The 15857-nt window shown below is 32.4% G+C and overlaps 2 protein-coding genes across 2 annotated transcripts; both read right to left on the bottom strand.

Moving 5' to 3' along the window:
• Nucleotides 1-1052: 1052 nt before the first annotated feature.
• Nucleotides 1053-6596, bottom strand: LOC123302999 (contactin; the record flags this gene model as incomplete). Its single annotated transcript, XM_044886094.1, has 5 exons — nt 5208-6596; nt 4338-4440; nt 3166-4090; nt 1646-3014; nt 1053-1132 (listed from the first exon to the last, which is right to left on the bottom strand). Coding segments are annotated over exons 1-5 (3825 nt in total), but the record flags the coding sequence as incomplete, so codon positions are not given.
• A 6963-nt stretch (nt 6597-13559) lies between these two features.
• On the bottom strand, nt 13560-15436 carry LOC123302220. Its single transcript, XM_044885063.1, has 2 exons — nt 14287-15436; nt 13560-14154 (listed from the first exon to the last, which is right to left on the bottom strand). The coding sequence occupies exons 1-2, from the start codon at nt 15381-15383 to the stop codon at nt 13560-13562; spliced, it is 1692 nt and encodes a 563-aa protein (XP_044740998.1). The 5' UTR covers nt 15384-15436.
• Nucleotides 15437-15857: the final 421 nt, after the last annotated feature.

The raw sequence follows: 15857 nt of genomic DNA on the forward strand, positions 1-15857 counted from the left end.
TGAATTTAACATTAGCTCGCATAAAAAATGCCGGATGTTTATTACAAACGTATAACTTGAAAATGTCCGCAGATAATCTGTCAAACAGACCCAATGAGATTCTCTAAATCAAATCAATTGATTCATATCATTTTTTTATAATAAATATATTTGATACAAATATTATTAAAAATAAAATTATTATTACAAAATTAAATATATCAAAAAATCTAAAATCAATTGATTGATGTCAGCAGAGGTGTTTGTTATAGGTGAGACTTGTACGTAATAGTTTTGTAACTAAATCAATCAATAATTACAGTTAAACTTCTTTAAAATTATTTTTATAATTGCGATTTTTAAAACTTGTTCTTTTTACTGCGATCAATTGTTTAGAGACACTATATTATAGAGAGTGGAAATCAAAGACTGTATTTTTGGTGGCAACAATCAGATACAATTCTTTTTTTCAGGCCGCACATGAAACATTGTAAATATAAAAATACATGGAGATCAAAGTCGAATTAACTCGAATTAAGGCCCATCATGCGTACAAAAGAAATTGAAAATGTTTAATTTGGATTCTCAATAACAATAGATATTATTTCGACGCATGCTGTCAGTTGATTAAAAATTACATTGACAAAGGATTCCGACATGGTTAGTCCGGCTCTGAGGGAGATAATATGTAAATAAGATCTTTAAAACTTAATTTGTCATTAATTACTCAAAATTGTTATCTAAAAGTAAAATGTCATGAAAAACTACCTTTAGTAGGAAATTTCCACATAAAAAAAATAAAATAAAATTTAATACGAAAAACATTATTTACAAAATTGGCAAAGATAAATGCCTTTTAAAATGAGTATTAAACAATGAGATTCGACACAGTGAAGTTTAACTGTAATTATTATAAAAAACCTAAATTAAAAATCCCTATACTTAAAAATCATGTATCAAAATTAAAAAAATAGAACTACTTTTTAAAAACAATTGTACATGCGTTCAAAAATTTAATTTAATTTTAAATCATCTAAATAAATTAATTATTTATTAATTAAAAAATAAATAATTAATAAAAATGATGATAATAACAATGTGACTGATGTTTGATGCGTTACTGCGGCAGTACTTTTAAATTGTGCAGCATCACCTACAAATTAAAATAAAAAAATTATATAAAATAAAAGAAAAAGCTAAAAAAGCGATATCAAGGTGGCCACTGAATTGAAAATTTCTTGACTTTCCACGATTTTGGCAAAAATTTATATATAGAAATTATCTCAGACTCCATTAAGGATGTACAAGCACCAAGGCAATTTTTAATAAAAATCTTAATTCTGAAAATTTTAGGGGGGGATTCCTTCAAGTGGAACCATCACATCCCCAAATTATGAAGGTGGTAGTTGAATTGACAGTGTCTTGTCAAGAATTCTATCACCCTTCACAACTGTGCTCTAGTGAGTTTCAGGCAAGTAAAGTTGAATGACCTAGCTGTGTTTATACACAGTTTAGCCTGTCGCAAGCCCAGTTATCGAGATAGGCTAACCTCCTCCCCTAAAATTTTCAGAATTGATTTAGTCCAAAATTGCCCTGGCGCTCGTACATCCTTAATCGTACATTTTGCTATAAAAAAAAAATTAATAAGAATAAAATATTTACAAACCCATTTGGAAGGTTAGAGCTGGTGAACTCATATGACCATCTCCACCATTTGAGAAGGCTAGAACACGAAGGTGATAAGTTTTACCCGGAGATAAATAATCAATATACGCTTGCAGATCAACTCCTGTAGGTATGATTGTATCATTTGCCGTACTCATATCTCGATCTGCTTCCCATACACGAATCTTATAACCAGAGAGTGGTTCTTCTTCGGCCGATGGTGAGACATATCGCCATACAACCTTTACAGTTGATGGATTGACTGGAGATACATGAACCGCTGACGGAGGTTTTTGTGGTGGTTTTCTGTAAGTACGTTCTAGATATCGTTCACTCTCAGGTCCTTCTCCAGCTGAATTATAGGCCATTACTTTTACAAAATAGTAGGTATCTGGTTGTAGACCCACGATTAAGGCCCATGGACGACGTGTTCGAGATAAATAGTAAATGGAATCTTGTTCATCGTTATCTTTCTTCCAATATTTCAAACGATGTCCTATTAATTTACCTCGAACGCGTTCTCGAGTCTCTAAGATTGGTTGCCAAGTAACATTCAACGAGGTTGAATTGAATGATCGGGCAGAAACCTGTTGTGGTGCAACTTGGGGCATGTCTTCTGCGCTATAAATTCCAACGGGGTTCGATTCTGGACCTGAACCAATTTCATTGAACGCTTGAACTTTGACTAAGTATTTCGTGTAATAGTAGGTAATTGGAATGTGGACGACATGCATGCCAGTGTTTCCAAAACTTTTCAAATCGAGTTGTTGATATTCCAATTCTTGAGGATGATCTCGTTTCCAGAAGATTTTATAGTAAATTCCAGGTCCATGTTGTTCAGCTGGAACTAGCGGCTTCCATGTGATTGTTAAATCACCGATCTTACCGCCACCTCCTCCAATGTTATCTGGTGCTTTGTATGGACGATCTGGTGGAATTGCATGTCTTGGGGATGGTAACGAAGCTGGACCTACTCCTAATGCATTCACAGCTGCCACACGGAATTCGTATGTCGACCATGGAACAAATTCTGCTTCCAATTTCACTTCCTTCCGTCCAGTATAACGATCGATTTCCCGTGCGTGTACATTTTGGGAAATTGTATGCCATGTTTGATTCCAATTTGTTTTCGCAGTTATTATGTAATATTCAACTGGACGACCGTTAGCGGATCCATCTGTCCATTGCAATGTAGCTGATCGGTGTTGAACAGTTAAGACTTGGACACCGCCTGGAGGACCTGGTGGTCCTTCAACGATGACATGAGATTTTGAGGATATTAATCCGACTGCGGATTTTACAATACACTCATATTCACCACCTTCGGCGAATGTTGCGTTTTCGATATCTAAAAAGCCACGATCCATTTTCTAGAAGAAAAAAAACAAGAAAATTTTATTGATAATTTACAGTGAAACCTTTTTAAATATGTCTTTCTTTGAAAGTCCTCGAAGGTGCTCGGCACTTTTTAATCAAAATTTTCATCTAAAAAGTTTCTTTACAGATTTCAAATATACTTACAATACGGTTATTTGAATTATAAACATCGACATCTCGAATTCGAATTCCATTATGTTTCCAAATATATGCGACATCCAATAAATTCTCCGTATCAGCTTGACATCGTAAAGCTAAATTATTTCGTACTGACATTTGTATTTGGGGTTGTAACGATTCAACAAGTCTTGGAGAATGTAATACAATAAGACGCCCTCTAGATTCGCCAACTCCGTAAACATTCGATGCTGAACAAGTGTAGATTCCAGCGTCGTCTCGAGATACAGGTCGAATTACAAGATTACCATTCGGTAAGATAATCCGTCTTCCACCGGAACCAATCACATTATTATCTTTCTTCCACACAAACTTTGGTTTTGGGGCAGCTTCGGGATTACATTTAATCGTTACGTTACCTTGTTCGGCCGCGTATGTTTCTGATTCTAGAGGGAACTTTTTAAATGATGGTTTCAACGATAACACTCGCAGTTGGGCGGAGGAATATCGGGCTTTTAATTGATTTTTCGCCTTACACTGGTACATTCCAGGGTCCCGTTTATCATCCAAGTATCGAATTGTTAACACATTATCCTGGATCTTGTATCGATCTCGATCTTCCTCTTCAAGTGTTTCCATTTTTAATTCAACCCCGTTTCGATACCACGTATAATTGACATCGGGTATACCAAAAGCTTCACAAGTCCAAGTTACATCAGCTTTTTGGTCCACATGTTTGTCCACTAATGGAATTGTAAAGTTTGGTTCGGCTTGAACGGTTAACACCACCGAATGTGTTAATTGACTACGATCATTGAATGCACGACAAACATATTCGCCTTGATCTTCAACTTGAACGCGGGGTATAATTAAGACTCGGTTGTAATTCATTTGATAAGAACCTCGGGGTAAGACTCCATCCTTACGGGTCCAATTGTAATTTGCAACTGGGCTAAAATAATTCAAATTTAAAATTTAATTTTAATTGTTTTTGAAAGTGCATATTAGGGCTGAAAGAAACGTGAAAAGCGAATGGGGACTCAATTACTCAATGGAATCCGTCATCATCAGGAATTATCCTAAGTTTCCAAAGATGGGCTATGTACAAAGAGGGCAGGGTTTTGGTAGTTTCTCTCTAATTTAGGAATTATTATTATGATAGATGTGGGCTTAAAGTAGCCGAAAATTTTGATACTTACTATCCAAATGCTATACATTCAAATCGAACTTCTTGTCCAACAATTGGTGCTTCTGGGAATATTTTTGGGAATGAATTCGGAAACTTCAGTTGTTGGTAATTGGCTAAAATTAAATACAAAACCATTAAAATTAAATAATTAAAAACAAATACAACTTAAATACAGTCAATTAACGATTTCTCGGAGCTTACTCCTTGAATCTTCAAATAACTTTTGTTTCTGTTTTTTCTATTATATAGAGTAATTAAGACAGAAAAGACACAAATACCTAAATAATTCGGCTATTGGATGAGTAATTTCTGTGAAATCTTCGGAAATAGATTCAAGATACTGATTTTAACATCAAATTTTTCGTGATATCTCGGAAACTATTCATCTAATCGCTAAATAAACTCGATCTTTGAATTTTCAAGTTTACGAAAAAATATTTTAAACAAATGCTGTTTATTTTTTCATACGGAACATTTTTTACATTTAAACTTTTGTTCTATCTCTAACGGTTTACAGAATAAAATTTTGCGAAAAATCGTTTAACTGGAAAAAAATAGACAAATTTTGAAAAGATGTATCTCCGAAATTATCCATCATATAAAAACAGGAATGATCTTAAATTGTTGCAAAATTAACCTTTTTAAAAAATAAATACTACAGTGTTTGATGACATGAAACCAGCCCTTCTAGATCAAAAACGGTAAAAACTGAAATAAGATCAAAATTTTCGAGGTTTTTCTTATTTTCGGTATGATCCATTGCAATGTTGTCTAAATAACAAACATACCTGAATTAATGCAACGTTCACGCTCTTTGCATGTTTAATTTGATTGATTCATTAAGAATTTTGGCAGATGAAAATTTTCATAAAATACTTACAGTGCGGATTTACACGAAGTGCAAATGTAGGTCCATTACGTCCAGTAACAGAAATTTTCGATTGAACATTACAACTGTAGTTTCCCCGATCAATCGTCTCCAAAGCTGAGAAATACAGTGCACCATCATAGGACACAAACACACGCTTATCTTCCTCAACTAAATTCGGGAAGTATTCACGAGCCCAATAGAATTTAACACCGGGATAATGAGTTGGCGGATCACAATAAATAGCTTTACCCCAATTTTGATTACCACTTTCAGCCGCTCGCATCATATTAAACTCCATTATAAAACCAAAATTTAATTGTACACTCTCCGAAATAATCGTTCCGAATTTATTCGTTGCTTTACAATGATACCAACCACGATCTTTCTTCTTATCTGGATTAAATATGATCAAGGTACCACCACTGATTGTTATTCGATCATCTTGGAATGGATCAATTTTTTTCGAAATGAATTTATCATTTTCGAAATCTTCTCTATACCATTCGTATTCTGGAGTTGGATAACCTCCGGCCAAACAACCTAGCTTGACATCATATTCGGTTTTCGTAGATAAATCAAAAATTTTATCTTTTGGTTGACGAATAAAGTATGGACCTCGAGGTACTAATTCGGGGTTATCGATATCGACACCATATTCGTATGTTCGATGCTCATCTTCATCCAAATAATGAAGTTTTCCAGCTGGCGCTTCGCAAATGTAACACAGTAATTCGTCTCCGTGCATTTGTTCGAATCCCCATTTCATGAGATTTTTCGAAAAACTATACGCTAGAAAATCACGATCACGCGTTATAATTTGCTGATTTTGTTGATTCTGTTGAATCGTTTGTTGGGGGTTTGCTTGATTGTACGTAAATGAATCTCGACGATTATCACGATCCAAATTATTGTAATTAATCGGCAAAAATGCATTTTCCATACTTATTAGTTGGGAATTATCTGCCTCATTCATCCAATATCCAGGGGTGGATTGATGTACCCCGATATACCATTTTCGATGTTGCGGATCGATTTTATTTAGCTGCCGTACAATAAAACCGTGTTCTTCTAAACTATTAATCGAAACCAAATCGGCTTCATAGGCTTGACAAACTTTTCTAGCATCATTGTAATTTCGGAGAGGTGATTTGATAAATCGATAACATAAGTCGTAACCAAATTGTGTCCAGATTTGTGGACATTTTGGTTTTTCGTATATATCACCGTCTCGATTTATGTCATTTAGATTCGGATTTCCATAATAATTAGGCTGTTGCTGACTCTCAGTCTGCCGAATATTTAGGTTTAATATTATTATTGATAATATTAATATCAATAATTGGGGTTTGTCATACATTTTATTTAAATAATTCAAATCTTCTCGTTTATTTTAATTATCTGGAACAAAAAGAAACATGAATAAAGGAACACCATGTAAATTACATAAAAGTACAGAAACTTTCAGAAAATAATCTTCCATTATAGGGGAAGACAAATCGAGATTTGGTTTTTTGTATTCGATTCGGGAAGTATTCTAAAATTTGTGTCCTTTTTATTGATGCTAAAAAATTGTTCAAGGATTGTATAGAATCAAAATGGGTTATAAATTTTATAAATAACTTTCTGAATTGAATGCAAAATTGATCTCAAAGCGTTTTTAATGTTATGTTGTCTCGCCTATTAAATTAACGTCTTTAAAAGTTAAACCTTCGATAATAGTAGGGTCCTACAACCCTCACCAAGACAAAAATTCTCTGACTAAACCAGAAATACTTTGATATTTCTAGATTTTGCAAGTCGATCGCCAGATCGGCACCCTGAAGACCACACTGTGTCAAATAATAGTACCGTATGAACAGTAGAATCCTCATAAATGCGATATCGATATCATCGACAAATAAATTTATCTATAAAATTCTATTTCGTTAACTAATCACCCTAAATATCGCAAATTTTTCAATTGGTAATCAATTATATGAATTATAATCGCATTTTTGGCTGTTCTTGCAAAAATAAAAATTTCATATATTTTAGACTCTAATTAACCAAAAAATAAAAAATTCGAATAAATTGCTAGTAAAGAGAAAATAAAGTATCTGAAAACATTTTTCATAATTCGATAAAGCAAAGTAAAAATCGTTACAAATAAAATAAACACACCTGTAGAATTTGTCATCATTTAAAATAAAAAGTATATAAATCTTTTTTATATACTCAAGGTACCACTTCACCTATCAACGCCTATATTTACAATTTTAATATTGTTTACATCGAATTTGTTTTTATTTACATATCGAAATCACTTGATCTATCACTTTAAATTACACTTCACTTAGCTTTATGTTACAATAAAAAAATTTTTAATCTAATTTTTAAATAATTTAGGTACTTAAATTACAAAAAGCATTTTTTTTTAAATGTTATAAATTAAATGTAAGGTGTATATTTTTGTATGAATCACAACCACTTTGGTGTAAAATTTTAGTGACGTTTTTTAACCGTTGGTATGAATCGTTGGTCAGCAATGAGTGTTTTTTCAGGGAGTGGCAATTAAGGTGTGCATCACCTTTCTATTATAACACCGGTTTTTTTAAAAAATCAAATTTATTTTTATTTAAAAAATATATATTTTTTGATTTGCAGAAAAATGTTTTATTAAAGTTACTTTGAACGAAATTTTAAAATAATAATGAGAGAGAAAAATATTTGTTAATTACTTTTTAAAATGTTCCAAATTCTTAAAGATAATTACAAATAATAATTAATTATGCATATGACGTAGTGAATATGACTGTACATCTTAATTAGTGTTGGATTGAACTCTAGGGATTCAAGTAATGATTCATTGAATTTATCATGAGTCATTTTATTGATTCTTTTTTCTTGTTGCTAATTTCTTTCACTAGCAGCACTTGATGCAGTCGTTATATTTACAGTTGGTTTGTTTCTTAAATGTAATACAATGAAGAATCTAAAGAGGTCGATAGTTTTACCGATAGATACCAAATTTTCGGACAAAATGTAATGAAGGGATTTTTATGGTCAAAATTCATTCAAAAGACTGTTTAGACGTAAAAGTACCTTTTATTTGGCAATAATAAAAAATTATTCGTCTTCAAACCCAATTATTCCATTTTCTTCTTCATTTTTTTAAAAAAAGTTTTTTTGCTCTGAGCCACTTTTTTTCTCATCTATGTTTGCTTTTGTTTCCACGTAAGCTTGCTCCTTTTTTTGACTTTTGACTTAAGCTATATTATTAATCTCTATCCTTATCCTTAGTCTTAAAAGAAAAGGCGCAAGTTCGCTCAAGATATTTTTTTATAATGCAAAATGTAATTGTTCATTCAATTTGAACTAGAAAAGTCTTTATAGATTTCGAAGAAATAATTATACGAAATAACAATTTTGTGTAAAAATTTTTATTCCATTTTTGCCTAAACTGTACGGTTTGCGAAAACTGTACGGAGAAATGTTTTTAAAAAAAGTTACTTTTTTAATTAATAACAACTTTCTAATTTAAAGTGTTCATTTATCGATTACCAGTTATGGAGTAGAGTGAGCTTGAAAATCTAGGTCAAGTTTAATGTCTGCGTAAGATGTGTGCCTACACACTCAATATTTTTCGTTTGAAGCTTTTTTATCGAAAAAAGCTATTTTTCGAGTTTCAAGCATATGCCAGTCGCTCTATTAGCTCAGTTAGTTGGTTAAGGCGTAACTAAAGCCGTCCGCGGTAAGCTTAGGGTAGCGGGTTCGATTCCTGCCGGAAAACAACAAAATTAATTTAATTAATAGTTGCGATGGGCTGCAGGTGAAGCGCATGGTATATGCATGAAGGTGGTGCACTCAGCCTCTGAAGTTGAAGAGCTGATAAATGAAATTATCAGCGGAAAGGTGGTAAAACATATAAATGGTATCACAATGGGTTCTATAGCCTAAGTGTATCCTTCGTGGACAGCCAATATAAAACAACCTAACCTAAGCAAATGTTAACTTAAAAAAACCAGGGTATATATACAGTTTCGCCATTATGTTTATTATTATGTTTTCACCAATGGTGTTTTTCCAGTTTTTTATTTTATTTGTAAATTTTCCATATAATCCCAGTTTTCGGAATAGGCCTGTAGTGCAGTAAATAAGCTGGAAAATCAGGAAAAGTTGCATAGAAGCACCGATTTCAAAAATTCTTATTGGTACGTATTCCTTAAACCCCCTGGAACATTCATCAGTGTTTAATTTTATTTATAAATTATAATAACTTTTTCCTTACAATCCCAGTCTTCGGAATAGCTCGCCTGGTCTTATTGAGATTATCGATATTACTGTAAATAATGGGTATGTTTCGTAATATTCACCAGTATACTGGCCAGTGCTAATTTGACGCCATAAACCGACGCCATACTGGTGAATCTTTTCGAAATATACTGGCTAGTGCGTGTATATATATTCTTACTGTATTCGTCAATTACGAGTAAGTCTTTTTCAGACGCCATTATTCCTTTAAATAAATTTCTTGCACAAACACTCAATGAACATATGTACACTATCATGCCCGTTTTACCAGTACAATATGGAGTCGATTTCGGACGTCATGCGCCCTGACCAGTATACTGGTGAATATTACGGAACACATCCAATATTTTAAGGATTTGCCGACCCCCTGGATCGGGTACTGTATTTATCTTACCTTCACATGGACGAGAAAGCTTTGTAGGCTGATTTTCAAGTTTGATGTAAAAAAGGTAATAAATTAAACAAAACAAATTTAATTATTGTAATTATATTCATATAAAATATATGTATTATTTGATTGAACAAATATTTATATAATAACAAAATAGATTCGAATTTTAGATGTACTTTTTAGTTTGAGTGAATTTTTTTATTTTAAAGGTGAACAGAACATTGAATTGTTAGTAAAAAAAAAACAACATAGGTAAGTTTTCAGTTTGTTTTAGAAATATTTATATCATTATTGTATAAAAATAAAATAAAAATATTTATTGTTTTAAATTAATTACATTCAAAAATTCAATCATTCGTTTTTGCAAATTTTTCTCTCAAGCATACTTCGTCATAATATGTGTATGTGTGAATATGTGTGCAAAAATTGAAAAAAAACAAAAAAAAATTAAAAGAGTCCCTGAATTTTTTTTACAATCCGTTTGACTAGTTTTTTTAATATGTCTGTAATCTAATTTTTTTGACTGTCTACTGATGGATGATTTTTTAAATAAAAAAATTGATATTCTTTGTATTTTCTATCAAATTATATAATTACATATAATATATGAATATCTATTCTAAGATTCTACAAAAAAAAAATATAAAGGACCTCGTACGAATTAGATGTTATATATCTGCATTTCGGTCAAACTTTTTCAAATTTTGGCAAATGATAGTTTAAGTCATTCTACAGAAAAGTTCTTATGATCACAAGTCATGAAAATGACAGAATTTCATGTTATAGCTAAAGTTGGATCAATATTTTCCTCTACATATAAACGTACATGATTTTTGACAATTCAATTACAATAATTTTTTTTTTTTTTTTATATAAATGAGTACATTTTCCAATTTTAATTTAGCGATAACTTGAAATCCTGTGATTTTCATTACTTGTGACCATGACAACTTTTATTCAGAATGACTTAAACTATCATTTCCCAAAATTTGAAAAAATTTGACCGAAAAGCAGATTAAATTTAATTTATGCGAGGTCCTTTCTAATACAATTCGAATATTTTTTAGCCATACAGCCATACATTAATTGTCTTCAACATGAAGATGTACATATAAATTATTTATTTTGAATACATAATTATAACATTTTACTAACCAGTACCTGTCAGTTGATGTTCCCCGTTCCCCACTGGATAATTCCAAGTATGCGTTCTCTTTATCCTCTGGTCATATTGTCATTGAAAACTGTTACTAAAAAGATCTATCAAATATTTCAAAGAAATTAAAAAACGTCATATTTCAGTATGAGTAGGCAATATGCATTACTTAAATATAATACATATTGCCTATATAGTTTGGGAAATGATTTATATGAATTTGAAACACATTCATAAAGTTTTTTTTGCAACGCTTCTTAAAGATATTTAAAGTGGTAGATTTTAAGCGCCCGTAAAGAAGATGTATTTTTTTCAAAATATCTTAAAACCACATAGGAGGATAAGAAAAATCCCCGACAACCAATTTAAAGTGATCACGTATTAACCGGTTTTATTGTATTTTAATGTCTAGGAGCGTAAGGTAAGTTTATCGTTGAATGACCACTTGAAAATTTTTTTTTACCATTACAAAATTTCAGACAAAGAATATAAAGCAAAAAGAAAAAATTTAATAACAGCTGTGAGATTTTTTCTCATCAATTAAATAAACTCGTTGAATAGCTTCGTTATACTACGAAAAAGAAAACTCAATTCGAATAGCTTCGTTATACTACGACTATCCCCGTAATGTGATAACTAATTATTATTATTATAATAATATATTTTATCAATGACATTATCTATCCAGAACATTTAATAAAAAGTAAATTTATTATACTATTCTTTCATATGAATAAATGTATTTTCACACGTAAACATAGTGTAAACAAAGTTTAAAATTTCGCTCTTGGCGCTTGCGCAACAGCATGAGGTAATTGTGGTACGAAAGACAACAGTCTGAATTGCTAAAAAAGTGAATGTGATTGGAGTTAGAGACTCCAATAATGTCTGAATGATTATATAAATTGGTGAAATATGAACTACTTGTGACCAGACCTTTGGCTAAGAAAAAACGAGGGTTTTCTTTTCGAGAACAAATGTTATAATTATTAATTTTTTGTATGTATTTTCAATAATATTAGAATACTTTTTAATTAGTCTTTACTACGATGTTTCGATCTCAGTATTCCTCCCCACCATATTGAGTTCCATCTTTCTTTCTTAATACAAACGGATCAAAATAATAAAATAATTAATAATAATATACAATAGAATTAATTAATTAATTATTAAAAATAAATAAATAAATAAATTAAACGTAAAATATTAAATTAAATTAAAGAAGGGAAATTTATAAATTAAAAAAAATAAAATTGGAAAAATTGTGTTGCATACATGAATGTGTGATTGTGACATGTGCAAATTATTTTCATAAACAAGACCGTATCTATTTTGTATTCGAAGATTAGAAAGAAGGATCTCTCCCCTCGCCCATCTTGTAGATACGGCCATGTTTGCTTTTTTTTTTAATTGTATTTTTTAACATACACATTAACCATACATTCATTAATATTAAATAAATAATTTTAAACATATTAATAAAATATAATATATGTTAATTAATGTATATTATATCTTATCAAATTTACTGTACACTTATATTATTAACATTTTCATCAATTAATCAATCAATCAATCACTAATTAATACATAAGCGTATCCATCTTTTGGCCTAAGTGGGGGCAAATGAGCAAATCAGCATTTTGGAAAACTAGATCTAAAAGAGGACAACTGCTGTCCACTCATGGCTCCCATTGAATACGCTCATGAATTAATATATTTATCTTGAATATATATTATTCAAAATAAATATATGAAAATACATATATAATTATTGGATAGGTCCATCTAGTAATGTATTTATGAACTAAAATGAACAGCTACTTTGGTTTGAATCTTGGATAGATCTTTTTATGAGTACTTATAAAAAATTACAGTCAAACCTTATTTAATTGGACCTTTTTAAAGATAAATCTACAATTGGGTACGTTCGTCTTGTGGGTTTTCATACTTTTAACGCTATTAAGGGTTGATTTTCGATGTTATAATTCTTAATAATGAAGTTTTTCGCCTAAGACGATTGTGCCCGTAGTTTGAGCATCTATATTTACAATTTCAGTCCTTGTAATTCTTTTCCAACAATTATAGTAAATTACAGTCAAACCTGTTTCAGTTAAACTTAGAATGGATTACTGATGTATCCGTTATGGGAGATCTTGTATTCTAATAATTAACAACTAAAATTACTGACATCTTGTGATCGAAGTAACCGAGATATAAAAATCTAACTCTTTCTAACTATTAAAATCACTTTATCGATTTCTATCTTTCTCAGTGCTGACATCTGCATTTGTTTTTAGTTGCGCTACCCCGTGTTTGACTGGAGAAGTATGTACTTATTATATAAGTGAATGATGATTAAGATAAATAATAATTAGAGTTCCTTTAGTGAGAGTTAGGGCAAGTATCATATTGTTCCAGCTCTGACTTGAGGAACTCTAATAGTACGTATTATTTTTTTGTTGAGTAAATGTATAAATAATTAATAATTTTGTTTGAGAATTAAAAAATTTGTAAAAAATGACTAATTCGTAACTTTAACAAATTCGGCATTATCGTAAGGTCTCGCATTTACGAATGTTGTGACTGCACCTTTGCGATCGATAGCACGTACACGGATAAACAAAAATGCGGCTACTAAACTAGCTACGATAAGTACTAGCAATAACATTACTAATCCAGCTACGAAACTTGGCAATGACATACAAATTGTTTCTGAATCGTTGACATTCGATGAAGCGGATTGAATGACAACGGTCTCGTTATTTGGTGCTGAGTTTAAGGCGAAATTTACATCACCTGGTGCGACTACTTGAATTGTTCTACTTGTATTTACATCAGTCATTTCTTGAGCAGTTTCTCGTCGTTCTCGAGAATAAACACGATTTACTACAATTGTCATTGTTTCGTAGGGTTCGTTACTATGGCGACGTCTTCGTGCCCCACGTAATTCTTCGGAAAGATTCTCAACTGATCGTGGTCGACCGCCTAATGTTGCTAAATTACCACCATGGCTATCTAATAATTCATCGGCTAAACCACTCTTCCGTTGGACAGTGTTATATTGACCGTGATGTCCTGGAGGAGGTGGTGGGGGCAAATGAATTTCGTTGTTGTTGATACGCTCTTGACTATTTTGTTGATGATCATGTTGCTGTTGTTGTTCTTGTCGTTGCGCCGATGATCCTGAGTTTGAGGATGAAGATGAAGACGATGCTGATTGTCCTTCTGCGGTTGTTTGTTGTTGTTGATTTGGATTTGGTGTGTTTGAATCTGATGAGGAAGACGATTTTGAATCCTTTGAATCTGAAGATTGTGAGATTTGCGCTTGTGGTGCTGGAACAACATTCTCATTTGGTTCTGAATATGCTCCTGTAGGTCCTGAAGGATGTCTTGGATCTGGGTATCCTTGTGGGAAGTTATATTCACCACCTCCGTATTCATTAGCTACTGGTGGTGGGCCGTATTCGCCTGTTCCAAGTGAGTTTCCAGCCAAAGGTGGGGGTGGACCGTATTCTCCAACTAAACCAAAACCGTGTCCGGCGCATTTAGGCTCTGGGCAATTGTATCGACATACTTGGATCACACATTGGAAGTGTACGTTCATGGAATCAGGGAATTTGAATGCTTGGAAGTAAGCGAATGAAACTACTGAAGCAGATGGTCCAAAGTTCTTGATTTTTTGGAATTTGCTCATAATTTTTGGTCGTACAACGCATCCATATTGGTCAACTAATTGAATTGGAGCACGTTTACCGTCATGAGCAACGCAGTTACGTACTAACATGTCAAATTTATTTTCGTCATCTTTGATAGCTAAGACCATTGTCATGGTTTGACCAATTTTAACAATTCCACTTACTTCAGAAGCCCATGGTCCTTTACCCACTTGAATTTGCATCCAACATTGTAAGTTATCACCCAAAAAGTTAGCAGTGACTGCATGTAACATATCCACTTGGAATGGTCGGAACGTAACGGCTTTTTCGTAGAAATCATACCAAGTACACCGCAATTTTCTGGCTTGATCCCAAACTTCTTGTACATATGGATCGTATTGGATAATGATTGTATTCTCAACGTAACTTCCACTTGGAGTGGGACTATTTCCATGACCGTAATTACCGGCAACGGCGTTATGGTTTGCGGATGAAGACATACCGCAGCTATTCAAAAATATCTCAAAAGTGGCACTCAAGTGACCAGTTCCGGGTTTCAAGTGCACACAATGTGAGTCGCTGTAGAATCCTTTCGAGAAAATCATACCATAGAAAGGTCGATCGAATTCGATGTTAACACGCATATGTGTCTTTTCACATTGGACTTGTAAGTTCTTGATTTGGGGCATATCTGGAGTGGCTAATGGCCATGGATCATCTGGACCGATACCGCCACCGCCGCCTCCACCAATACCAGATAATCCAGCTGGTAATTGTAAATGTGTACCTCCTAAGGATCCCAAGGATCCTAGTGACGCTGCTGGTGGACCATAGAGACCCCGATGTTCTAATGGCAAAGATGCGGAATCGACTAAAGGTGCATCGCAATATACATTCTATAAAATAAAAAATGAAATAATTAGAGTAGTATAAATTCAAGTACAGGGTGTTTCGACAGTAATGCACTTAAATTTCAGGAGTCAAAATCATTAAATTTCATCCACATTTAGGATTGATCGGGCATTAAAGCAATGTATAGATAAAAATCTGAATTTTTGATATCTTATTAAATGCTAACTCATACCTATTAAGGTAGTGTGAGCGCCAAGGCAAGTTTAGACTAGAGTTTTACTAATGGAAAAAAAACCGCATCTAAATAGAAT

Source organism: Chrysoperla carnea, chromosome X (genome assembly GCF_905475395.1).
Source record: "Chrysoperla carnea chromosome X, inChrCarn1.1, whole genome shotgun sequence".
NCBI classification, from domain to species: Eukaryota; Metazoa; Arthropoda; class Insecta; order Neuroptera; family Chrysopidae; genus Chrysoperla; species Chrysoperla carnea.

Excerpts from the sequence above, each read along its gene's own strand:
- LOC123302220 (XM_044885063.1), bottom strand. The coding sequence starts at position 15,383 with ATGCCCCAAATCAAGAACTTACAAGTCCAATGTGAAAAGACACATATG. Across the intron at positions 14,155-14,286 it reads TCAAACACACCAAATCCAAA|CAACAACAACGAAATTCATT; the intron begins TCAACAACAACA and ends TCAAGAGCGTAT.